The sequence below is a fragment of the Polypterus senegalus genome, chromosome 2 (assembly GCF_016835505.1).
Source record: "Polypterus senegalus isolate Bchr_013 chromosome 2, ASM1683550v1, whole genome shotgun sequence".
Lineage (NCBI taxonomy): Eukaryota > Metazoa > Chordata > Cladistia > Polypteriformes > Polypteridae > Polypterus > Polypterus senegalus.
The window spans coordinates 228,965,983-228,992,811 of NC_053155.1; the positions used below are offsets into that span (position 1 = coordinate 228,965,983).

The window sequence follows — 26,829 nt, forward strand, 5'->3', positions numbered from 1 at the left end:
TGAAGGCAGGACCTCTGCATTTTTCCCAGTTGATTCTGGGATTCATCAGGGGTGTGATCTTGCTCCTAGTCTGTTCAATGTTTGTATGGACTGGGTGTTGGGCAAGGTCATGGGGTCCAGCGGCTGAGGGACATCTGATGGTGAAGAAAGATTCACGGATCTTTACTTTGCTGACGATGCTGTGATCTTCGTGGAGTCAATGGAAGCTCTGATTGTGGTGCTCGAAAGACTGAGTGAGGAGTCTGAGTGTCAGGGTTTGCATGTGTCCTGGATAAAAACCAAGATCCAGGCATTTAATGACCTGTTTGGCACAGCCATCAGCAGTGTGTCTGTTTGCAGAGAGAGTGTTTACCTTGTTGAGAGAATTACTTACCTTGGCAGTGACATTCATGTTTCTGATGACTCTTCACCAGTAGACAGATTGGGAGAGCATGGGGGTGTCATGAGGTTGAAGGAAAGGGGTGTTTTGGTGCTCACGATATCTATGCAAAAGGACGAAAGTCCAAGTCTTTAGAGTCCTGGTGCTTCCTGTCTTGCTATATGGTTGCGAGACATGGACGCTATCCAGTGACTTGAGATGAAGACTGGACTCCTTTGGTACTGTTTCTCTCCAGAAAATCCTTGGGTACCGTTGGTTTGACTTTGTGTCGAATAAGCGGTTTCTCATGGAGTCCTGAATGAGGCACATTATCTGCATTGTAAGGGAGTGTCAGTTACGGCACTATGGCCATGTGGCACACTTCTCCAAGGGTAATAAGATCCTTATTGTTGGAAATCTGAGTGTCTGAACCAGGCCAAGGGGTCACCCACATAACACCTGGCTGTGGCAGATAGAGGGTCGTTTCCGGAGGGTGGGTCTGGACCATGTGTCTGCCTGGGGGGTTGCAAACTGGGATCTCGAGTTGTTTTGTTGTGTAGTGGGTGCAGCAAAGCACTGTCCAGTGCATGCTCCCTAACTTGACTTCACTCCTCCCCCCCCACCCCAAGTGATATACTGTAGTCGACTCATATACATTTTAGTTTACTTTCCACAACCCAACAGGATATTTTATGTGTCCGCAGTCATTGTATCAATTATGTTATGGGACATAACAACATAAATATGGTGGTGACTCCATTGCACATTATCCCTTGGTGGATAAAACATCTTGAATCTCAATTGTAGCGTACATTTCTTAAGCAAGTACATTAGATTTCATTATGATTTTTTTTCTTCTTCGATGTCAGATTCTCATTTTGCTTGCCTTATTGTTGGTCTTTTTTAACTTTGACCTGGTTTTCCCCTTTTACAATAATTCTTACTTCATGTTACCATCTTCATGTTATCTTCCTTGCTCATGCTCATTCTTTAACACCAGAGTGTCTTAACAGCTATTAGCTCTTTGTCTTTCTGTACTGGAGTTAAAGAACATATCTGCTTAACATCAGTTGTACATAAGAAGGAGCTTAACATCAGTTGTACATAAGAAGGAAAATAATAATAGTTACATGAGGTGAGGTTACAATTTGGCAAAGTTATATTATGGAATTTCTGATTTAAGTTGTCTAAATCAGTAAATTTGCAAATTACAATTATTGGTTAACGTGATATTTCTCTTTTTACCCTCTTATCAGTTGTTGCAAACAGTATTACTTTTTCAAACAGCCATTAGTGCTGAAGTTACATGATTTAATATTGAATGAACATCTAGTTGAATAAATAATGTCACTGGCAAAAAAATTAGGTAAGTAACTGTAAATAAGATTAACACTATAGTAAATTCGAAATAGCCAACAGCTTTGGGGATTCTGCTGGATTTCAAAATGAATGCATTTTCTGTATTACTACAGGGAAATTGGTACCATCTAATCATTTAAAATGTTTAAATATAAATGCAGTTTGGTTTCAGGGAAATCAAATTTAATTAAACAAAAACTATTAGCTTACACTCTTATTTGAGACAAATACACATCTGTCTTTAAGAAAGCATGCACCTGCTCTCTTGTGAGTGCTTTCCATGGATATATTAAATAAGAAAGAAACCATAAAAAATATATGTACAGTTGTAATGTGTGTACATTACATTGTTTTAAATTATACATTGCCTAAAATATAATTATTTCATAAGTGATTTAAGTAATGAACTGGAGAACATCCAGGTGCACAAGTCAATAAGCAGCACTCTCTGAGTCCAAGCCAAAATCAGTGCAAATCAAGGAGAACTTTTTATAATATGCACTGGAAAAGAATAAATAATTTATACCAAAGTGCCTTTAAACACACTAAATGCCAAAAATAGTTTTTAATTGTAGAGTTTGTTTCTGCAGTCTCAGTTTCTTTTCCCTAAAAAGAACTAAATATGATGCATCACCTTCCTATCCTAGACCCTTCCAAACTCTTGTTTGCAGATATATATTTTGCTTACTTTCTCCCCAGTCCCCATTATCAAACAACTAAACTTCTTAGCTTCAAGGCCAAAGGTCTGGGAAGGACAGTGCCCCACAGATTCACAGAAAGGACACTTAGAAAATAATTTCTTCTTTGACAGAAGTTATTTGGTATAATGAAATATTTATTATTGATGTATAATCCACTGTATTTCCTAGAGCTATGAAATTCAAATATACCCATGGCAATGTTTTCCCTCTAAAGTTTACCCTGGTTTGAGCTTTCAGAATTATTTTTATAAAACTAACCCAATTATTTATTCAGGTCAAAATGAAGGACAAAATTATTATACTAGCAAACAAAAATTAATGCAAGTGGAAAGTCTCATTCACTGTCAACAGCACTCATTTATTTACTGCTCTAAGGCATCTTAAGTGATTTAAATAAATTATTTGTTGTACAAATCATCTTAGTAAAGATAGTAAAGAATGCTTAACATAACAAAATACCATACTGATAAATGTACATATGACAATTAAGATTCACAGAGGACTGCTGATACGAGGAGCGTTCAATAATTTATCTCCTTCAGTAGGAAAGAAAAGCGTTTTCTAAAAAAATGCTGTTTTATTTTTCAATATAGTCCCCTGACAGCTCCATACACTTTATGAACTTTTCCTGCAACGACTTTAACCCCTTTGAAAATAAAATCTTCTGTTTACCTTCAAACCAGGATGTCACAGGTGCCTTGATGTCTTCAACACTTGAAAACCACTGTCCATGGAGAGATTTCTCGGATGGCATTGTCATGAAGAAGCTTACTTGATTTGCACGAGGACTCTCCTGACATCCTGACTCTTGGAATGTTAGACTCTCACTGAGCCACAACTGTGCATAAGTAACCTTGAGACATGTCACAACATGCTCAGACTTGTTGCAACCTGCTTGCTATTTTCTTTTATACTCAGGTAGATAAATTATTGAACACCTCTTGTATGTAAGGGCACAAAATGTTTAACAAATGAAAAGAGAAAATGAGCTTGTTTTGGTTAGATAATCTCTAAATTCTTAGATACTTTTAAAACGATGTTAAGATGCCCATTTCAAATTCCTGGCATAGTAGTTGGTTTTAGTTTCTCACGACTTTATGTTTGAAGAACTGGTTCTTGTACTCTTAAATGGACTTCCCTTCATTTCTGCCTGTGTTTTCAGGTATGTGATTGACTATTTAGCTGAAGGAATTCTGTTGATCAACTTTATTGTTATCTTTAACTAACCTGAATATATAGCCATTTTTGTTCAAGACAAAGGCGGGGTTATTGGGGTAGGTTGGTTGCTCAATGTCTCACAACTTCTAGAAATGTTACATTTTTCTATTGCCTGGTGACCAGAACTGTGCACTCCATAGCCAGTCTCAGTGCAGCATAATAGTCTGAGTATAATGCCCCCTGATAGAATCAGATACATACTGCGATTAAATTTACCTAAAATTGTTTCTGACACATATAACTTGAGGGCCTTCAGATCACGTGAAAAGTACACAGTAAATGATAACAGGCAGAATGAAGGTTTTCTTCCTTTGCAAATTATATATATTTACCTCTATGTGTATTAACTCTTTTAAAAGTAGTATTACAATACATTAAATGCACTTTAATTCATAATCTGCTATAGCTGGCTATTTGGAAGTGGTATTGTCAATTATTGATTAACACTTCCTTATATTCCGTATATTCAGTTTAACACTTTCAGTGATACCTCAACCTTAAATGTCATCAAGAGAACACATAAAACCGAAAATTTGAGAGTCAGAATAGAAGAATTTGGTATCTATGTTGTAAAACTCTGTCTCCTGTGATCATAGTCTGGAGGCATAAAAAATATTGCAATTTACTGATCCTGCATATCTCAGGGCTTATTTCTTTTTTGTATAGTTGTAGAAAATAAGAATATCTCTTCAAAAAATCCTCTGCTCATGTGGACCTCATTATTGCAATCTACTTTACTGAGAGCTCAGCAGCATGTTCTTATTCTCATGTCACTTTTGCATCCCTTTTTGCAGGTGCCATTTGGACACACTACCTGCAAGCAAAGGGTGCTGGTTAGGAGTGATTACACAAAAGTGACAGACATGGCTGAGAAGGGCTCACTTTTTGTCAAAAAAAAACAATACACTTTGGACAATTCTAAATACTCTAAATGAAAATGAACTGTAAATTAATGAAGTGTATACAATATTATGCAAGCCATGGCCATATTGTGACTTCTCTACAATAACAGTTTAATTTAATGTGTGGTTTGCTTTGATAAATATAGAAAAAGTATTTATATTAATAAAATATACTTTTAGATTCTATTTTTTAACACAGTCAAAATACTCTAAAACACAACTCTAATATGTGTGTATGTGTGTTAATTTCCAGATATACTACTTTAAGAATGGCACAAAAATCCACTGTTAACCATTATCCAGCTTTCAGCTATAACCAAAAAAGGGAAAATTTCATTATCTGCTGTACATACAAAAACTTACACACTGTTAAACAATAAGGTTTGGATAGATGTTTCATATTTTAGTCCTTTCATAAGGCAAGGAAAACAAAATGGGGAAAGTGGACAGCAATGAAAAAAGGAGAAAAACAGAGACAAGAAATCAGAAAGAAAAAGATTCTCATCTGAGTTATTTTTGTAAAATCATAGGGCTGAAGTATCATTCATTTCTGGAACTGTTTCCTTTGTTCACTATTTTTTAACAACCTTCCAATTATACACTCATTATATTTATGAAGGGCATATCTTAAAATAGCAGCTGGCATCATCATTACTGTTCTTAGTCAAATACTTCAGTATCTCTGCATAAGTTGAACATTTCAGATCTGGAAGAAATCAGGTATCTGTTATCTGTGTTTCTTTAATTACAGTATGTCTTACTTAAGATGTTAACACCAACATTGCATTTGATAATCAAAAGTCTAACAAGTAAAAAATAGTAAAGAATGTATGAAGATGTGTAGTCCATACGCCACACTACAGTAAATCCATCGATCCATTATCCAACCTGCTCTATCCTAACTACAGGGTCACGGGGGTCTGCTGGAGCCAATCCCAGCCAACACAGGGCGCAAGGCAAGAAACAAACCCCGGGCAGGGCGTCCGCCCACCTCAAGACGCACACACACACACTAAACACACATTAGGGACAATTTAGAATTGCCAATGTACCTAACCTGCATGTCTTTGGACTGTGGGAGGAAACCGGAGTACCCGGAGGAAACCCAAGCAGACAAGGGGAGAACATACAAACTCCACGCAGGGAGGACCCGGGAACTGAACACGGGTCTCCTAACTGTGAGGCAGCAGCGCTACCTACTGCGCCACTACAGTAAATCCTACACCAAATTTTGATTACTTACATACTCCTGCTGTATATGGTTTGTAAAATGGATAGGCTATATTCTCTTGTTTTAAGTCTGTGAAGGGTAAAATATACACATATGAAATACTTTACTAAATAGTATGGTCATTTAAATCTTTTCATTCATACATTGCATATTTTATATATGTTAATATAAAAGTGGAAGTCACAAGCATTCCCACTGTTTTTATTTTTCTTTTCTGCAAGAAGCCAACTTCTGATTTTGACATTGTGACAGTTTGGGCCCTCTATCGCTCCCTTGAACCCTTGTCAAAGACGTCAGACACGATATAAAAGTCCAATAGTTGACTTTATTTAAACCGCACAGTACACAAAGCACCATCCTCTCCACAATACTCATATAATTACACAATACTCAATACAATAACAATCCTCCACTCCCAGACGCATTGCCACCCTTCCACCCAGCTCAGCTCACCGTCTGGGAGTTCCCAGAGTCTTTTTATATTCCCTGACCCGGAAGTGTTCCAGTCCCCAGTCCATGTGATTTCCTATCACATCCGGGTCAGATCAAAAGTCCTTTAGTTCACCCCGGAAGCACGTCATTCCCCTTGTCCATGTGACTCGGACGTACTTCCGGGGCGTAAGGCAAATACTCGTTGATCCTCCCTGCAGCATCTCCTAGCGGCCCCCATGGTATCCTGCAGGGCTGAGCATAAAGACTCCAATGTCCATGATGCCCTGCTGGCCTTCGGGGCACTTCCCTGCTGCAGGGAGGGCTCCACCTGGCGGCATGGGGGTATTGGCTGGGATGAATGGCCGGCCATATATCACAACATAGAATTAGGCATGAACCTTGCTTATTTTCTTGTAATCTCTATAGTCCTGTCCATTAAGATACCTTTCAGAAGTAATGTGGTCAGCCTGCTCATTCATTATTCAACATTTACCATACAAATGTTACCATACCATCACAAGTGATTCATAATCTCCCAGATAATCAATCTTCCTTCCAACATGAAACCCCAAGATTGCCCATCACACTGTAAATTGCAAGGGGTCCTTCTCCCAAGGGTACCCATTAGAATGGAAACCATAAGGGAACAACTACCCTGATACCAGCTATTCCTAGAAATGTCCCAGCATACACCAGGGTCCCTTTGCAGTATGTATGTCCTTCAATCAATCATCCCTGTAATCGGTTCTGCAAGAGTGGGATGCCAGTAGTAGTAGTAGCAGTATCATTTATAAAACGTATAGTTAAATCCTCACTCCAACTAATCCGATTAACACGTCGACTCACTCTGGTAGCTTTGTTATTTTTCTCTGAAGATGTGTGATCTGCAGACTCTCTTGAATGAATCAAGCAAAAAGTATTCAAATGATCGACTTAATAATAAAATGATGCAAATGCTGATGATGACAAATAGCATTTCCACATGGGTTCCTGAAGTAGATGTCAATCAAGCCACCTTTCAGATTCTTACCAACCAGGCAAAGAAGTAGGAAACAAAATAATCATATGTTCTAAGTATGCCATGCTCAACGGGTTAAAACTCATAATCAAACATATATGAGACATTGGATCCAGGATGATGAACAACAGAGATGTTTTTGTTGTCCAGTCTGCACCTCTGCTCGATTTACCTTTGCCTTAAAACAACCTATTGCTTTAATTAAGTTTCTTAGAAACAAAAGCCATGATAACTACAAGTTATTTTGTACAGTGGTTAACATATTTGTCGCACAGTTAAACTCTAAGTTCTCTTGATTCCTTCCATATTCCAAACATGGTTTGTGTTAGGTTAATCAGAAATTCTATTTGGAAAATGGGTGTGTGTGTGATGCTCCACCCAGAACCACTTTTTCACTTGGGTCTCTGTGCTACTGGAGAAGGGGCAGCACCATACAAAAAACTGAAACATGTAGTTTCAAAAAATTGGTGGATGCCTTAATTTCATGTGTATACCGAACAACAGTGAGACTATTTTACAGTACAATTTATATTATTAAATAAAAACTTAGTTATCTAATATGTAGAATAGTCATGACATTGAACATTAAAAGCATAATAATACATATGTCAAAAGGGAAACAAACAAAAAATCAAACAAAAATATAATAAAATCTTTACACAGTATAGCATTCTTCCATAACCCATGTTTATTTACTTGATATGAATTGAATTAGACTTTCGCCAATGTGTCAGATGTTCTTTTGCTGATAAAATGAAATTCTAATCACTTTTATGGAAATGCTTCACCGCTGGTAAGGAGATGTACTAGTTTGGTAAAGGCAAGTCTTCTGCTATATGTACATGAAGACAAACAATACATGATGCCAGGGTATCATTTAGCAATATGTCAAATGCTGTTTACATTTGAATGAGTAAAATGTTTTTAAAATTGAACATTTAATTAATGATAGTAGCAGATACTGCATTCTAGCATATCCGAAACAGCCATATAGCTGTTACTATAATTATTTTACTGTATATATAATGTGATAACAGCATTCACATTCATCCATCCATCCATTATCCAACCCACTATATCCTAACTACAGGGTCACAGGGGTCTGCTGGAGCCAATCCCAGCTAACACAGGGTGCAAGGCAGGAAACAAACCCTAGGCAGGGCGCACACACTCACACACACAGACACCAAGCACATACTAGTGACAATTAAGCATCACCAATGCACCTAACCTGCATGTATTTGGACAGTGGGAGGAAACCGGAGTACCCGGAGGAAACCCACTAGACACAGGGAGAACATGCAAACTCTATGTAGGGAGGACCCGGGAAGCGAACTCGGGCCTCCTAAAAACTCCTGTGTAAGGGAATGCTCTTGACAGTTTCAACAGATTCCACTCACGACAATTACCGTAGAATATGACTAACATCATTAACTTTTCAGACCATTATTAACTTCCTGTAACATACCCAGTACATTATCTTCTCTTTATAGTAGCTTGGAAAGTTTTCTCCTTCTTCTATATATCAGTTAAAAAAAACAATTTGATGTCTGTCTTTTTTTTAATGTTTTTTCAGTTTTAGAAGTCTATACATTTTTTCTTTTTAAATTTATCTTTGCAGAGTGTGATATCCACATACTGTACCTTACAATAACGCTTTCCGGATATAGTAGTGGTAATACTGATACATTCTCTGAGATTCTCTTGTGTTCAGAGCATTCAAATGCACATACATGTAGTTTTTCATGACAAACATAACAACCACAGCTCAGTGTGAGGTGAATAATTATGGAAGAATCATTAAGTGTTCTGATCATACCTTACAGTTTTCAGGGAGAAAAACGTTGCAGCTGAATTTTCCTGATACATATTTAGTGACATTTATTTTGACACATATTCAATTTAGCCTCTTTTCATAAAAGTGTGGGTGTTTAATAAGCAAAAAGTCTGCACCATAATATTGAAATTGCCACTTTTTTCTTATAAACATGCATTAATCTGATTTTAAAATCCTCCAAAGAAAAAAAGGCAATTAATATAATAGTGTGAAAAATTTCAGTAAAGTTTAAGCTTAGTAGGGGTTTATTGATCTAATGTGTTACTTTCTTTAGCGGTACAGTGGAAAGTGGCAATATATTGCATGCTGGTTAGATATGTAAGTAAGAATTTATCTGCACCCTTTATACGTAGCAACACTACAAATAATATTACTGGTACTGCTGTGACCTAGAGGTGCAAATACTGTGTATCATGGGTGTTGGACCTCCAATAAACTTCACTAAAATGCTTTACTGGCCACCTGTTGTATACAGATTGTCACACATGAGCACTTGGAAGGCAGTCAATGTGATTGGTTGAACGTGGGATGCCAGATCAGATGTTAACAAGATACACTAACGACTTTTCTCTCTCCCCTCCAGATCCACTGAACAGAAGCTTGCCTAACTCCACCTCTGCTTCCAGAACTTACCCTACCTCTGACCTCACTTCCAGTTCCAACCCCTTATACACACCCCTTCCTCTTCAGCAGCTATAAAAGCTACCACTTTTCCTTCATTAGAAAGTCCTGTCTTGGACACAGTCTGAAGTGGCTACTACTCGGCTCCATTGAGATTTATTGTTTATTTCTTTGTAGGAATTTGAATATACAGGGTGGAACCCCAACCCTTTTTCGGTTTCTTTTGTCTTTTTCACAATATATATTTTATTAGAGTTAAATAATATAAATACCAAGAGAATGAAGTAGGTACATGTTATAGTGATATTTTATAAGGTGTATTTAAATTAATAGAATCTGAAGGAGTGACTTACAGTATCACCTTGAATAAATGCAGTCTAATGCATTACTAGGTTGAAGATGTGCCTTTTCTGATGAGTAATTTGCATTATAGTTTTCACAAACCAATCTGCAAATCAATTCAAAATACATTTTATAACCTGGCATGTAACTACAAAGTCATGGAGCTGATCCAAAAGATGTACAGGAGAAGGAATGATTAAAACCTGCAAAGTAAACATTAAAGACAAGCCTTTCTGTTTTTTTTCATAATATACCATATTAAGGTGATGGCATTCATTACCTCACAATACAAAAGCTAATCCTCTTTAAGGTTTTCTTAAAAATTAGACTAGATGTCCTTAATAAGCATAATCATAATGCCCTAACTTTGTGTGTTTTGTAAACAGACAATGTAATCTAAAATAACCTTATATTTTCCTCTGTTAAAAGGTCAAGTCCAGACTTTGCTCATTGTCATGTTTAAAGAACAAGAATGGTTCAACAAGTAAACAACTCTAAATAGAATTGTGTTTGTGAAGAATTCCATATTTGCTTGGAGTTGGCCTGTTCTGGCCGTGTCTGCGTGGGTTTCCTCCAGGTGCTCCAGTTTCCTCCCACAGTCCAAAGATATGATATCAGGTGGAGTGGCAACACTAAATTGGCCCTAGTGTGTGGTTGGAGAGTTTGTGTGTGTGTGTTTGTCCTGTGATGGACTGGCATCTGGCTCCAGCACCCTCCGCGACCTTGTTCAGGACTATTCTGCCCTCGCGATTGTGTATCCATGCAAAACTAGACAGATAGCGAACGATAACTCCACTAAACTCGTTTCTTGTTCAGAGTGAAGTTTTTACTGATAAACCTTTCATTCTTGATTGAAAAACTACAAAACACAATACAAAGGTTGTTTTCAGTACGATGTTCACTCCAAACAATTAATCAATAAAGAAATGCATTTAAAAAATTAACTGTAGCATATAGACATCTTAACAAACATTTCTAAAATAATTATTTACAAGAGAGACTTACAGGCATATCTTTGCCAAGGCTTAACATGAAAGAACTGGTGTCATGAACAGCGTTCAGAACTTCACTAAATTGCTTTTTTTAAGAAAAGTGAATTGAACAACGTCAATACTTAAAATGATCGCTAGGTGGCAAACCTTAAAATAAAGTGTAAACAGAATAAGGACAAAGTGGGTTAGAAAATGACTGAATAAATGACAATGTTTTCAGAATTTGCTTATTGCATTAAATACCTTGTATGTAATTTTTAAAATCAGCTAAATATAATTCTTGGAAATGTACATATTTTATAGAATAAATAACCACCTACATGTATTATGCATATCAGCTGTTAAATACAGTAGAAAAAATAGGTGGAAATACTACAGCAATTATTTTAATGATTATAAATTTAAATCTTTTTCTGCTTTCTGCATTACCTTGTTCTAATTGTACCAGCAACCCAGGAAAAAAAAACACAATAAAAAGGGATTGGCAACTCCAGATGCTTCCATCCTTGTCCTTGTTTCTTATCTAGTTGTTAACCAGGACATGAATGTGGAAAAGATCGTGACACTGAGGTGGCCAAACACTACTCAAATAAAAGAGAAAAAAAGACCCCCATCTTCTGGCTATGCCACATTCAGAAGTATGAATGTACACAAATGCAAGAATGCCTGTTTACTTATATTCACAAAAGAGGGTACAGCTCAGTCCACTCCAGGCATCCCAAATGGAAAAAGACAGTTTGGAGGACTATATCAAACATTAAACAAGTGTTTGGTTCAATACACTATCTTTATTGCTGATTAGTTTACTAAGTGCTGACAACTATATATAATGAGAATGAAGGTCCTTTCACACTAACAGAAAATTCCAGCTGTTGGTTGATAGCTACATGTTGATCAACAAGCTCAGTCACATTCTCTCCAGAATCTGGACCAGATTATATATATATATATATTTTTTAATCCTCTAATCCCATGACACAATTTATCAATGTATATAAGTATTTCCATATGATTGGTAAAGCAAGTTATCTGCTGAACCCATTGAGTTAAAGAAACATTTCTTTAGTAGGTAAACTTAGTAATCACTCTCATTCCATTTAGACTGGAAACTTCCCCACATTTAAACTTTAAAGTCAACATTTACAGTAAGCAGTACTTATGACATAATGCAACAGGCTTCAGTTGAACCCACTCCTGAAATATAATGCCATGCTTCCTAGCCTGTCTGCTTATTTTATAAGTACTGTAGGTCTTCTATTGTGAAAACATGCAATTCAAAAATGACCAAATGAAGACTTCATTTTCCACTGCACTTGAATTAAACTTTCAGCAAAACTGATAATTTCATCTCAGGCAATAAACAAATGTGTATACTTGAATATTTTACTTGCACTATATATATTTTGCTTTTGGATTGGCTAATTAGAAGCATACCAAGAATCCAAACTCGTAAAAATATTGTACTATAAAAAAAGTTTGTTCTGAAAAAAAAATTCATACTTTTTGATTGCCAGGTTTTATTAAATAAATAATGTATTCATGCAGTAAAAATTAAAACACACATTTTAATATAAGAACATAGTTCATTCAATTATTGCAACAAAGAGCATAATTAATAAGAAGGAGCTCACCAGAGTTGGGATCAGAGTTGCCATCCGCTTCAGTCCTCTTGTCCGGCGAGGCCTGTTCGTAGAATTCGTCCTGCGGCTGAACCAGAGGAAGAGGGTGTGAGATCAGAGTTCCACCGCCCACAGGCTCATGGTCCCCTAGGCCACTGTCACTGCAGCTTTCCTGGGAGCCATCGGGTAGGTGAAATGTAACACGCCTCTGTGACTAGAATGAAGAGCACAAAACAAATTTGTTACCGCTCTTCTGTTCAGACTTAAGCCCCTAAATTGGGAATTATGCTTCAAACTACAATTTTTGAAACTTATGATGAGAATGAGGTGGGACAGCCATTTAAAAACTGGCAAACAGTAACATTTACAAATTTGATACACATTGTAGGTATAGCGTAGGGTCTATTAAACACTGCTGAACAGAGGTAGTTAATTCAGAACAATTAACTATCAATGAAAGGTTTTAAGTACCTGTTTTTTTCTAACTTATATTTGTTCTGATGAATATAATCTGCTTTTTTATTTTATTTTATTTACTATAAATATAGCACACATTATTCTTCTTAACATTGCACTTAACACTGTATTTATCAATCATATCATGATCAAAACAGTAAAATGACTATTTATTTAATTAGACAGCAATTACAATCTATAATTTAAGATGCAGAACTCACATAATGTCATTGACAAGTAATATTCAATAATACTTAGTTTGACAGACTCACTGCCACTGTAAGAAAGTTTTCAAATATTTCAATAGATTTCAAAAGTATGCAAAAATGACAGTGGTCGTTGTACTAAACTAAAACTGAATGCACTGCTAAAGATTTCAATTTAGGATACATTGACTTTTACTGTTAACCACAGTCTAATGCAAAGTTTTATACAACATTTGCAATGTACAAAATGATGAGCAACCACAATTGTGATGTATATAGAAAAAGGCAACACATTAACTTTTTTGTCAACATTTTATGTGCTTTAGAAAATGTAGATGTTAGTTTCAGTGCTCAGGTGTTGATTTACTTTTATTTTTGAAAGTCATTTTTCAACATTATCTCCTAATATCTTAAACATAATGATCTCTTAAATGATGGCTGCTAAACGTTGTGAAAATCTCCTGACAAAGACATAAGTTATGATACAATTAAATAATAATAATAAAGATAGACCATTTGAAAATCTGTTTAAATAAAAATCTAAAAAAGAACCAGAACATGGTTTAGTTAGTACATATCATTATTAAAATTAAGAGACACAAAAATGTAATAAGGAAAGTACATCAAAATACAACAGACTATACTTCCTCCTTTTTTAAATTAATGTCTACTGCAAGACAAAATTAGTTTATTTGACAATGTTGCTATCTGTTAATGAAACTGGTATCATCCAACTGAGGGTCATGCACACTGGGGTCTCAGTAGCACTGGCCTCAAAAGAGAAGCCCAGTTCATACCACCAGTCTATCATAGGGCACACTCAATTCACACAAGCATAATTAGATACACTGAACCAATATAAAGTCACCAATTAGCCTAGCATTCTGCTCTTTGAGGCATGTAGGAAAAAACAGGGCACTTGTAAACAAAGCAAAAGGGAAATCTTGGGAGCCCCTTTTCCATATAGTCTGAAGTCTGCCTGTCTATCCACTTATCTGTCCACATTAAAAATTCAGCTCTCAGTGGACCAATTTTGTTGAAATTCAGTACTTACTCATCAAAGAAAATTGTAGGAGAAGTTTAGTTTATTGATTAAATCATGGTGTACACATTTTTAAAATTTGAAAAATCTCCCATTTATAATCACTGCTGAAATTTTAAAATCACCTATCTTACTCCTTTGGTACTGTGTCTCTTCGGAGAATCTTTGGGTATTGCTGCTTTGACTTTATGTCAAATGAGTGGTTGCTCATGGAGTCCCGAATGAGACACATTACCTGTATTGTGAGGGAGCATCAGTTACAGCACTACGGCCATGTGGCAAAATTCCCTGAGGGTGATCCGGCTTGCAGGATCTTCATTGTTGAGGACCCGAGTGGTTGGACCAGGCCAAGGGGACGCCCATGTAACACTTGGTTGTGGGAGATAGAGGGTCATTTCTGGAGGGTGGGACTGGAGCTTGTGTCTGCCTGGGAGGTTGCCAACTGGGATTCCGAACTGTTTCAGTGTGTGGTGGGTGCAGTAACGTGCTGTATCATTGCCTGCTCCCCAACCTAACCTTACCTAGCCTATCTTAAAATAGAGAAACAGTCTGTGCAACTTCAGTTACTAATTAATTTTTTAGTTAACTTTTACATTGAGAGAGGTTGTTTAAATTGGTCTGTTTTCCTCTTTTACATGTCCTATAACCAATTCTATTAACAAAACGGATTTCCTATTCAAGTTGTTGAAATTCAAGCACAATGATGTGCACATGCACTCTCAAACCTCTACAACAACTCGGTTCTCCTGCTGAAGTTGTACCAGATAAAGAAATGATCTTCATAATCATTGATTTAAAAATGCAGGGAAGGAAAAAAATTCACTTAACTTTATTAGAAAGAAGTTCCCTAAATGTGGCTGTGTCAGCCATTATGCATAGAGAGAACAAAAACTGTACTCAGTATTTATGTTATATTAATACAGCATGAATGGCTGCATTATATGTCAATTATAACAATTCAATATTTTTCCTACACTACAGTTTACTGGCAAAGTATCAGTAACTGGCCAGTAAGGTCAACATCATTATGGCCAACAATTTTAGCTGGAGATATCAATATAAACATTAATTGTATGTTTACGAAATATAAACTACAATTAGCCAAAGATCCTCCTCAACTAACATAGCAAAAGGACACCAGTCGTTGCCATTTCTACATAATTTGAGCTGTAGTGTATTGTCTTGTAACCTCAAGTTTATTTAGGCTTGATTTTTAACTACATGATTTTTTAAAATGTTATTAAAAATAGACATTAGGGTAAATAATTCATTTTATCATTACTGCTATTTTTCAATGTTAACATATTATTCAAATATTCAATAAATAAAAATAAAAAATCCATAAGTAAAAATTATGAATTATACAATTTTCTAAACACGCAACAAAGACCTCGTGTTGTTTCTTATCTAGAATAGACAATGAAACAATAAGAGGCTTGGCTTTTGGCTGCGCTCTATCACTTCCAACAGCCTTTGTGAAAAAACATCAGCTATGATTATTACTTTGATTGAGCAGACTTATTATTAGAATTTACAAATTTTAGCAGAATTTCTTTTTTAACCTTTATTTTTTTTATTCTTTCTGTTTGTTTACACTTGACTTACCAATTTTACTTCATTTTATTTTCAGCTTTGCTCCAGCTTTAACTTCAGTCCAGAATAGTAACTTAGAAATGGTATTAAAGCATAAAGATGAAAGACGCCTAACGCCTGGACAAACTTGTTAAGAAGGCAGGCTCCATTGTAGGATTAAAGTTGGACAGTTTAACATCTGTGGCAGAGCGACGGGCACTAAGCAAACTCCTGTCAATCATGGAGAATCCACTGCATCCACTTAACTGTGTCATCTCCAGACAGAGGAGCAGCTTCAGCGACAGACTGCTGTCATCGTCCTGTTCCACTGACAGACTGAGGAGATTGTTCCTCCCCCACACTATGCGACTCTTCAATTCCACCCGGGGGAGTAAATGCGAACATTAATTTTATTTTAATTCTTTTCATTTTTATTACTATTTAATTTAATATTGTTTCTTTGTATCAGTATACTGCTGCTGGATTATGTGAATTTCCCCTTGGGATTAATAAAGTATCTATCTATCTATCTATCTATCTACCTACCTATCTATCTAAAATAAACAAAGCAGGTTTGACTATGCATAGCATAACACTGCTTGCTTTGATAACACAGCTTGCCTTTTGCTCAAATGGAAGTCTTACTGGAGTGGCTGCTACACCTCTGAGGAGCAAGTAATCAACATTCATGTGTCTGACATGTATAATACAGTTTTGCTCTCTATTCTCTGAAATATACTCATCTAAATGTTCTAGATCTCAGCTCTGATTTTACTGGATTATCGACCTTTGTGATTCAAATCTTCATTTCATTTTTATATATTAAAAGAATGAAAATTAGTAGGATAGCAACATGAAATGTTTGACCATCTGTCCGTCTATTCTACAGTTGTGTTTATGTTTACTTTTAATTTTTCGTCACATTGCCAAACATATCTTAGTCTGAATAATAAGTGATAAATGAAGACAATTTATTGGTGGTCTTTATTGAACGTGTTCCAGCAATGCAAATATCCTTGCAATATCAAGGTTAAATAATTCTTTAGAATTAAAAAGATGACTGAATGAATCTTGTATTTAGTAATTGAAATAAGCTCTACACAAGAAAAATAGCTGTGTTCAGCAATGATTAAACTTACACTTAAACTTGACACAACACAAATGCAGTGATCTACAGGTATACACCCTACTCAACTGTCTCAAGAATATATACACACAATATTTATAATCAGTAATGGATGGTGTGCATTCATACATTCAACAGATATGTCCATTACAGTACAGTTTATATTGTGTAATTTAAACAACAAAATAAAACACTCCCACAGTCTTAGTCTACATGACTCCTGATTTTTATTAAAATGTTGCTCATCTTTTATGAGATTATGCTTATGTCCTTGAAATGCAAGAATGTAGAAGAAACCGGGGATAAAACACTAAGAAGCAGGAAACAGCAACCATTTTGCTTTATGTACTTTTCATCAAAGCATTCAAGCAACTGTCTAATAAAACTGTCAAGCACCATACAGTAAATGAAATAAAATATGATTTAGTTTAGCCTGGATTTTCGATTGCCCCTTAATGTGACCAGGCTATTGCACAAGACTGAAGATAATAAGGACACAGCATAGCATTCATTTGAACACCATGTATAAGGAGACAGGCTATATATTTACTTAAAAATATTAAAGGTCATTTTCTGAATGATGCTTATTGATAGCTCTATCCCACACATTGCATACACTGTGTTAACATATTTATTCGGTATTATTGATTACCTCCAAGAAAAGAATTGTATAACATCTTCCATATACTATATTGTAACTGTGCTGCTATTTATATGCAGAAACAAAAATTCAACAGAATGTAAATATCACTGTGATGCTTTAGGGACGTAGGAAGTATCAAGAAAATGATAATATCAGCTGAACAACAGACAATACAACCACAGACGAATAATGTAAAAATATTTAAGTGTATACAGTAATGCTAATTATATTTAGCTCAACCATTTAATTCAGTGCTTTGTCAATATCTAACTCAATCATTCAGACATTTTCTGTATGCGCTTTTTTCCAACAGATTATTGGAGCTACTCATATATCCCTTAGTACTGGGGGCAAACTTAAAAGGCAAATTATCACAATACCATATTTACAATGGACCAGCTTAACATCTGGGAAGGTGACACCACTATACAAATAAATAAACAAATGAATGAACAATAACAATATTGTTCAAAATAATAAATGATCAGGTCAAAGTTATACCGTGGTCCCTGATGTTTGGAAAGAGCACTAGGCCATCTTGCTGTGTAGCACTTTTGGTCTCGTCATCAAAATATATATAGGAATCTGCAAATAATAGTAAGGCATCTTGATCATAGAATTTCCTAAAGCTTCTAGCAAGTAAATAATAATAATATATATAAAGTTTAGTACAAATCATTTTTGTACTTTATAGATGTCTGTACTGTATGAATATATGAATATGTTTTTATTTTGTAATTAATTTATAGATGTTTACCTAGAAGGAGACATCAGAGTTAAAGATGCTAAGATTTGCACTGCCTGTGACGAGGATGAATAAGATTAGAAATGAGTACATCAGAGGGTCAGCTCAGATTGGAAGGTTGAGAGACAAAGTCAGAGAGGTGAGATTGCGTTGGTTTGGACATGTGCAGAGGAGATATGCTGAGTATATTGGGAAAAGGATGTTAAAGATAGAGCTGCCAGGGAAGAGGAAAACAGGAAGACCTAAGAGAAGATTTATGGATGTGGTGAGAGAGGACATGCAGGTGACAGGTGTAACAGAGAAAAAAGCAGAAGACAGGACAATATGGAAGAAGATGATCCGCTGTGGCAACCCCTAACAGGAGCAGCCGAAAGTAGAAGAAGACGACCTAGAAGGTGACATGATAGCTCAGTTGTCAGGTGAAAACCTGAGTGTGACTTTGAGGTTTGTTGTTTTTGTTCCTCCAGGTATGCATCAGGTTGATTTCTAATTCTGAGATGGTCTCTTGTGAATGTGTGAGGATGTGCCCAGTGTCTGGACTGCCATCACATTCAGTCATTTTACTTGTAATTGGAAAAAGTGTTTTAAAACAATAGAGGGATGAATGAATTAAGATTTACTACCACAAACTATAATTACAAGGTATATTGCAGGACCTTGTTTAGTTTCACTTTTAAAAGTTTCATTAAAATGCTTAAAGGTGCAAGATATTTTTCATGTGTTAAGCAAAGATTTCATTAGAGCAGGAATTCTTCTTTTTCCTAAATTTTGTCTTGAAAGAAATGTGTGGCAAGTGCAACATTCGCAATCATGAAATTTAGGTGTTCTATTAATGTTCACCCCAGCTTTCTGTATGCCTTAGCAGAATGCTTTCAGATTAAATTAAAAACATTACAGTTTTTCAGAAAATGCCAAAATGTTAGCATGGAGGTCTAATATATTTTCTAATTCACCTTATCATCAAATGACCTGCTGCTCTACTTATTTAGATTACACTCCATCCGAGAAAGCAAACACCATAGCTGACTCACACTTCACTCATTGACCCACTTTGAGATTGATAGACATGTTGGACAGCTGTTAACCTCAGCTGAGCATGGTATGGAAAGAATTATAATGTAAGATCTGATCATTTTTCTAGACAGTAATAAAAAAGAACAAATATGTATAACTAGTACATAACGCAGAACCTTCATTTGTGGACTGGCGTTTTATTTGGATCATAGTAGAAAAATAAAAATACTGAAAACTTTTAAGTAAAATGAACATATAGGGACAAAGTGATATGATAGACTGAAAAACAAAGGAGATGATTTACATTTCTACTTTCTCAAACTGCAACTTTTTTGGGCTACCCCTTTAACTACAAACTCTACATGCGCTGCTTGAAAACCAATACCGTTTCCAATGCAACTATATCCTGGTTGCAGTGTAATTATATATGTTGGCTGTATTCCATTTTGAGTATTAAGTCTTTTTGTTAAAGTGATTCCTGTAAGAATAACGGTTAAAAAAAGCAAAGTTGTTTGAAATTTTCCACCATAATGACATGTTTGAGGGGTAGTTTGTGCTGCTAACAAACAGATTCTGGTTTAATTTCTTGTTTGGTTAATATCTTTTGCTTGAATTTTTTTTCCAGTGTATTTTAGTTTCTTTACAAATCGTAAAGATAAATATACTTAACTACCTGATTGATTTACAGTTATGGGTCGAAAGTGTGCATCATGCTGGAATGGCACCATGGTCAGGGTTGGCTCCTGCCTTGTAACCAATGCTTCTGTGTTAGGATGTAGTTTCCATTGTCCCTGGACTGGTATAATGCATTCATAACTGAATGTAAGAATGACTGGGTAAATGTCAGGTTGAATAGGTTTTATTTCATACTTCCAACTCTGTAACTGCTTGAGAAAATAGATGCATATAAATCAGATCAGTTCCTGCTAGTCTGGAACCCATATCCACTTGTCTTCAGTGCCATCTCTATAAGCAAAAATTAGCTGAAGCTGCTAAGATTCTCAAGCATTCACTCATACTCGATCATATTCATTGACTCAATGATAAAGTTTATCTTCAATCAAAAATTCTTTGTGGGATGCTGGTATCTGAAGGTAAATCATTCACCCCTTGGTATGAAAAATACATTTTAATTTTATATTAATCAGTCAGTTTTATATATAAAGAGATGTTTCTTTCTGTTATGATCAATAGAATATGGGATTTCTAATTATTCTTTAATAAGATCCCAGGAGAGCAATAAAGTTATACCCAAATGAATTACATTTCTTTCATGCCAAGCTTTTCCTTCCATATATCTCAACATTCTCCGAAACTGTTTAGATCAATTTATGTGTCTTGTCTGCATTGGACAAAAAAGCAGGAATAACCATGGGCAGCTTACCAGTCCATCACAGAGCACATTCTTGCTTATACTCATTGAAAGCATGCTGGGCCAAACAACAGTTACCAAACTACTGAAAGTTTACATGCTATTAGGTTGTGTAAGGGGACCAAAAGCAAAATATAACCGGAAAATATATATCAATATTAGGAGAATTATAGTGAAAATTTCACACTGACACTCACGTGGAGTCGCAAGTTATCAGCATTAACCACTGCGGCACCCCATTGTGGGGCTGTTTTTGCAAAACTAACTACTGCTGCACTGTAGATCTATCATTCTTTCTTCTATTAAATTAGTCGGGAGCACCACATTTTGCAAGGTATGTGCTAGATAAAATGTTTAAATAATAATGTGTTGCGTTCATACTCAGCTGTGCTTAGGCTTTATGGAGTAACAGAATATGTAAAACACTTTTGTGAATTTCAATAAGAGTTGGCTCTGCTTGGTCTTATAGTATGCTGAACAAAGGACATTTGTTTAACTACATTACCATATTTTTTACACATTAATATTTTTTGCATAGGAATTTTTACCCACTCTAGTCATCTATATAGAGATTCACAACTTTGAATTGAAGTGACTAGTAGCAATCTGTCATCTGAATATAAACATAAGGAATGCGGGAGTTGATTGCACACAACAAGGGATTGGGAAAACTGCACCGCTCGCACCCTGATGAAACACTAAACCCCTATTTACAATTTTTTGAGCCTGCCTGAGAAGTAAACCTAAAATCTGGTCCAACATTAATTAAAGAGACAGTTTCTACAACTTACTCAATATAGCAAGTTCAAGCTGTAAGAAGAAAAATGAAATTTTGGAAATTCTTATACATTAATTGCCGAGCTGCTCTAAAGATTTGCCATGCTTCTGTTTTTTGGATACATTACAAGGTTCTATTGAACATACACTGAAGAGCTTGTTTCCTGGATTTTTATTTTTTTTTTTATGAAACATGCTCACGCTTAATGGTGACATAAAAGACCATTACATAAGCAAACCTACTCTATAATTACCTCTATGCAATAGAATAGTATTTCTAAATTACAAAAGAAAAAGTTAATTGGGATTTATTCAAGTTGTACTGCTCACTCCATATCTTTGCCTTTCTTCCTGTAACGGTTTTCACAGGATTGTTGGAGCACTTTTATATGATATTATGCCAGTTCTGAAGCCAGTGTAGTTAAGTCACCACTTATAGATTGCAGAGGAATGTTAATGTACTGTAGGTAAAGCTGTGTGGATTTACTCTAGATATTCTGTTATCCTGCCACATGCTAAAGATGTGTACATTTAATTGATTGAGAAACAAAAATGAGTGATTGTCGGCGTGAAATTGAGCAATCAGATATACAAGGAAGTCTCCAAGTTTCTAAATGGAATTTGAAATTCTTTCTTAAAAGCACCCAAATTATTTCAATGTACAGTAAAACTTAGCTTGACCACGTTTCAGAATTTTTAGCTTTCAGGCAACAGCTTTTGAGCCCAACTAATCCATCTCTAAGTCTTGGGTATGCAAGCATGTTTGCTTACAAGTTGTGCTAAAAATATCTCTGTTTCAATGAGAAGAATCGGTTGGATTAATTTGTTTTTAACTTTCAAAGGTTTTATTAAGTTTTGGCTGGTTAATAGCAATTAAGTAGCACAAATTCAGAAATGTCTGAATAAAGTGTGCATATTGTATCAGGTCCACTGTTTCATTTAGAATCCAACTCTTAAAGACTTACATAAATAGCTTTATTCATTGAGAATAGACTTGAAATTTGATTGTCTTTTTGATTTGACAGACATTATCTGAAGAAGATGATAGCTTTTACAAAAGCTAAACAAAATGGAGCTAAGTAAACTGCCTTTGTGAATGTATATTCTATCTTTCCATTATTTTCTCAAATATGCTGAGATCATTTCAGGATTAAGGGGAGACAGAATGCATCCTAGAGGGATCACAGCACGAAACAAACAAGACAGCAGTCCATCAACTCTGATACACCCACCAACCAACCTCCCAAGCAGGTTTTTAAATTAGTCTCCATGTGAGTGAACATGGTGGTGTGTGTGAGTGTGTGAGCCATGTACCTTGTGATGGCCATGTTTTACCCCTGCCTTACACTTTTTATTGTCAAAAAAGGGAGCAGCTTTTCATTTCTCTGTACTGTGAAAAAAATAATTAGAATATTGGCAAATAAATTTATAAGTAATTACAGAATGTGTTATTTTTTTGAGAAATTTAGCTTCACATCGTTTTCCTGGCTGGAAGAAAAACATCCTTGTTCAGTGTTTATGATTTAACAGGCATTCTTAAAACCATCCGGAGTCTGATGACTATTATTGAATGAATGATTAGTCAGACAGCATGAGAAGCTATTCTGGACTCCTACACTTTTAATTAGGAAATATAATAATATATATTTATATATCACTACTCTAGGAAAAAGCACTGATCATATAAAACTAAGGATAAACAGAATGCTTCATATAATTGAGAAATAAACCGTATGAAAACATCAAGAATTATAAATGCATATCCCAGCCAGTAATTTGTTAATGCCAGCCTGCTGCATAAAAATACAAATCTAAATGGTTTATCACTTATGACAAAAAAGCCCTTGTTTGTATGTTTAAAGAGAAGCTCTTTCAGAGGCTGGAAGATGTGATATATAAAAGCAGAATCACCTTTTTTAGAGGGTCTAAGTAGAGTTAAAGAACTGGAAGGATTTAAAAGCGGTGGAAGGTGTCAAATGCTGTCCAGTCAGTACTAAAATATTATTGTAAAGGCTGCCTTACATTTTTGTGGAAACTGCATACAGAAAAACAAAATTAATATTTGATTTGAACTCTCCTTTTGCCTGACCAAATGTCTAGTTGCTGAAATTTAAAAACAATCCAAAATGTGACCAAAGTTCATTTGCAGAAAACCGTTTCAAAAGTAAAATCTTATAGACCGAGAATTATCAAACTAACATCTACTGGGTTTGATTAACCCTTTTGTGCAGTGTGATGACCTCAGGCACTGCAGATGCAGGTTAGGTACCATTCACTGCCCAAGCATGGGTGTGGACAGGTTCATTCAGTGGACGATGGACTAGCATTCCATCCTGAACCAGTTACTGTTTTGGCCTGTAATGGAGAGAAGAATTTCAGAGCTCCATAATACTGTTGTGGAAAAGATGTTATGGAAAATAAATAGACAGATGGATAGAAATGAGCTGTGAACAAATCCTTAGGTATGTGGTGGCAAAAAAATTACCACAAATATAAAGCAAAGAAGAAGAAAACATGTTTAGCCCAGTATTGAAAACAACAACCTATTTTTCAAGTGTATCAATTAAAATTTAATTCACAGTACTATTAAATGCATCAATGATATCTACAGTTACAAACGCAGAAATGCACTAAGGTTTGTCGTTAACAGTCATTCATTTTTTTTTAGAAAGATCCATCTCTGTATTTTGATAAGGCCAGCAATCTGACTCAAAGGTTCCAATAATATTATTGTGCCTCATCACAGATAAAAGTTGCTAAGCAACAACTTTTCCCAAGAATTTTATAAGTGAAAATAACCTTTAAAATTTGTCTGAAGTGGTTTAAAACCAAAATATCTATTATTAGGTTTTTGAGTAACAGCTGGACAACTGTGTATTTAATGTAAGCTATATTAAGGAAGGAATTAATTCTGAAGCAACAAGCTCACAATAAACTGTAAGAATGGTAGAATAAAAAAACATCTGTAGACATGATGGGGTTTCTTTGTGGAAGAATCTGAAAGAGACCATCTTAGCACATTCTACAAAATCTAAAATACTAAACATAAAGGGATGAAACTGGACATTCCTGACACGTATGTAATAAGAGCTCTTAAAGACAATCAGTTTTTCAACAATAAAAAATACTACAGTTGTAATGTTTGTGAATAGGATGGAAAGGACGTCAGTAGTAGAATGTAAAATTATGACAATCTCATATTCTGTTCAATTTGTCCTTAAGATGGCTGTAGTGGTGGTGGATCTGATATTGTAATCACTGTGGTTCCTAGAACCACACAAAAGTTGTCTTTCCAGGTCTGTCATCACAGAAAGGCACCTGTTTTTGTTATGTATGAATGCACAGGGAAAATGAAGAAAACTGTCATCATTTAAATATAAATCATATGCAAACTGTTTGTTTTATAACATAAGAGGATACATTTTAAGATGATGCTTTTAGAGGTCAAACAGAAATGTGGCTATATCAGCCCCACCCATAGTGGTAGCAAATATTAAACTTCTATCTGATTGGTCTGTAATTCTGTCCAAACAAAACACAACAGATGGATCGCCTCACTGTTGGCATCTTTCAGAGTGACACCAATTATTTTTTTCCTTGTAGTTGCAGACTTTTAATTCTTCATATTTCCTGAGACATGGGAGAAACTCATCCACAACTAAGAGTTAAACTTATTCCAACTAGGCATTCCAAGAAGGCCCACCATGGTGAATCCAACCAACATCCCTGAAGTGTGAACCAAATTAGCACTAAATGTTGATCAGACACAGCTAACTACGAACATCTGTCTATCCATTTGTTTTTTTGTCAGGGACTTTCTCTTCCTTAAGTAGTCAGATGGAGCTCTGGATGATTCAAAGGTTCTTTTATTTATGCCATGGTGCCTTAGGAGCTCCTAGACCTAGAGGACTTGAGCCCAGACCTGATGACTTCCTCCAGCAGTCTGCAATGTCTCAAACTTGGAGTAGCATATTACTAGCCTTGGATGACTTATTGGTGTCTGGTCTTGGCAGTGATCTGGACCAACTCCTGGATAGCTCCATGCCATCTGATTCAGGCAGTGATCCATGCCAACTCCCAGATGGCATGGAGGGGAAGAAAAAACCCTTGCAGTGTCCCTCACCTCCCTGCTGGCCTTCACAATATTTACTAGAGAAAAGTATAGGTGTTTTATGGGCAAATCAAAAACAGAAGTTTAAACATAGCAGGGTTAGCAACCAAAGAAAATGAACTATACCTCTCTGAAGTACTAAGCAAAATAAAGTCAAAATTTAAATTGTCACAAAAGTTCAAAATAAACTTCCAGAAAAACAAATTTTTTGAAGCTAAAAAAGGTCATACCTTTGAAAAAACTTTAGACAATAACAGAGCACATTTAAATTAGGTACCCTTTATCATGTTGCACATACTGCATAGCCACAAACCCTAGCCAAAAAGACTGTCATAACAACTACAATTCAAAAATAGGACAATATTACAAAGAGAAAAAATAAAATATTTTGACTGAATTGTGACATAAATCTTTAATTTCAAGATTAACCTGACTTTGGACCACAGTTAAAGACAAAAAATCTAGCAAATGAACTTAGTACTGCGTATGTGAAGATGGATGATCTGTGATGTAGCAGAAGATTATGCATAGCATAGGAAATGACGATGAACAGTTAAGTACAGCATTTTAGCAAGAAAAGCTACTGACATGGATAGAAATACATTAAACCCAAATTCTGATTAAATCTTCATTTCGGTCTTATAAAGAAAAAAAGCTTTTTTGAAACAAAGGATTGCAGTACAGCTTTCCATAACAGTAGCACAGCATTATCCAACATAGTCACACATTTTCAAGGTAAGCTTAGACAGCCATCCCCTTCTAAACATTACTTAGTTAGGCCAATGCAAGCTTTATTATGGTTGAATAGTTTTCCTACAAATTACCCCCATTGCTATTAATACAGTGGAGAAACATTGTTCTGTGTGCTGTTTCCTGTTGTACCTCCTCCAGACCGCGAGAGGGTGACCGCCCTGGTTATGTTGGGGGACACGGGTAAAGGGAAGCCCAGCCCTGTAGGGTCCCGTGGCCACCACCAGGCGGCACCCCAGTGCCTGAACAACCCTGGAGCCCAGCACTTCTGCCACACCAGGAAGTGCTGGGGGGAAGAAGACAGGGGACACCCAGAGGGCTTCTGGGTGCGCAGCCGGCACTTCCACCACACTGGGGCGTGTCTGTGGAGGAGTCCCGGGAAGCA

General features: G+C 35.9%; 1 protein-coding gene across 4 annotated transcripts in view; it reads right to left on the reverse strand.

Annotated features, from left to right (window-relative positions):
• Positions 1-26,829, reverse strand: part of LOC120523744 (protocadherin-9) — an 878,443-nt gene that overhangs the window by 365,690 nt on the left and 485,924 nt on the right. For 3 of the 4 annotated variants that reach the window (XM_039745318.1, XM_039745317.1, XM_039745320.1), the window contains one exon: positions 12,643-12,844. In XM_039745318.1, coding sequence (XP_039601252.1) covers positions 12,643-12,844 — 202 coding nt within the window. The remainder of the gene's footprint in view (positions 1-12,642; positions 12,845-26,829) is intronic. The other variant, XM_039745319.1, reaches the window with a different exon arrangement.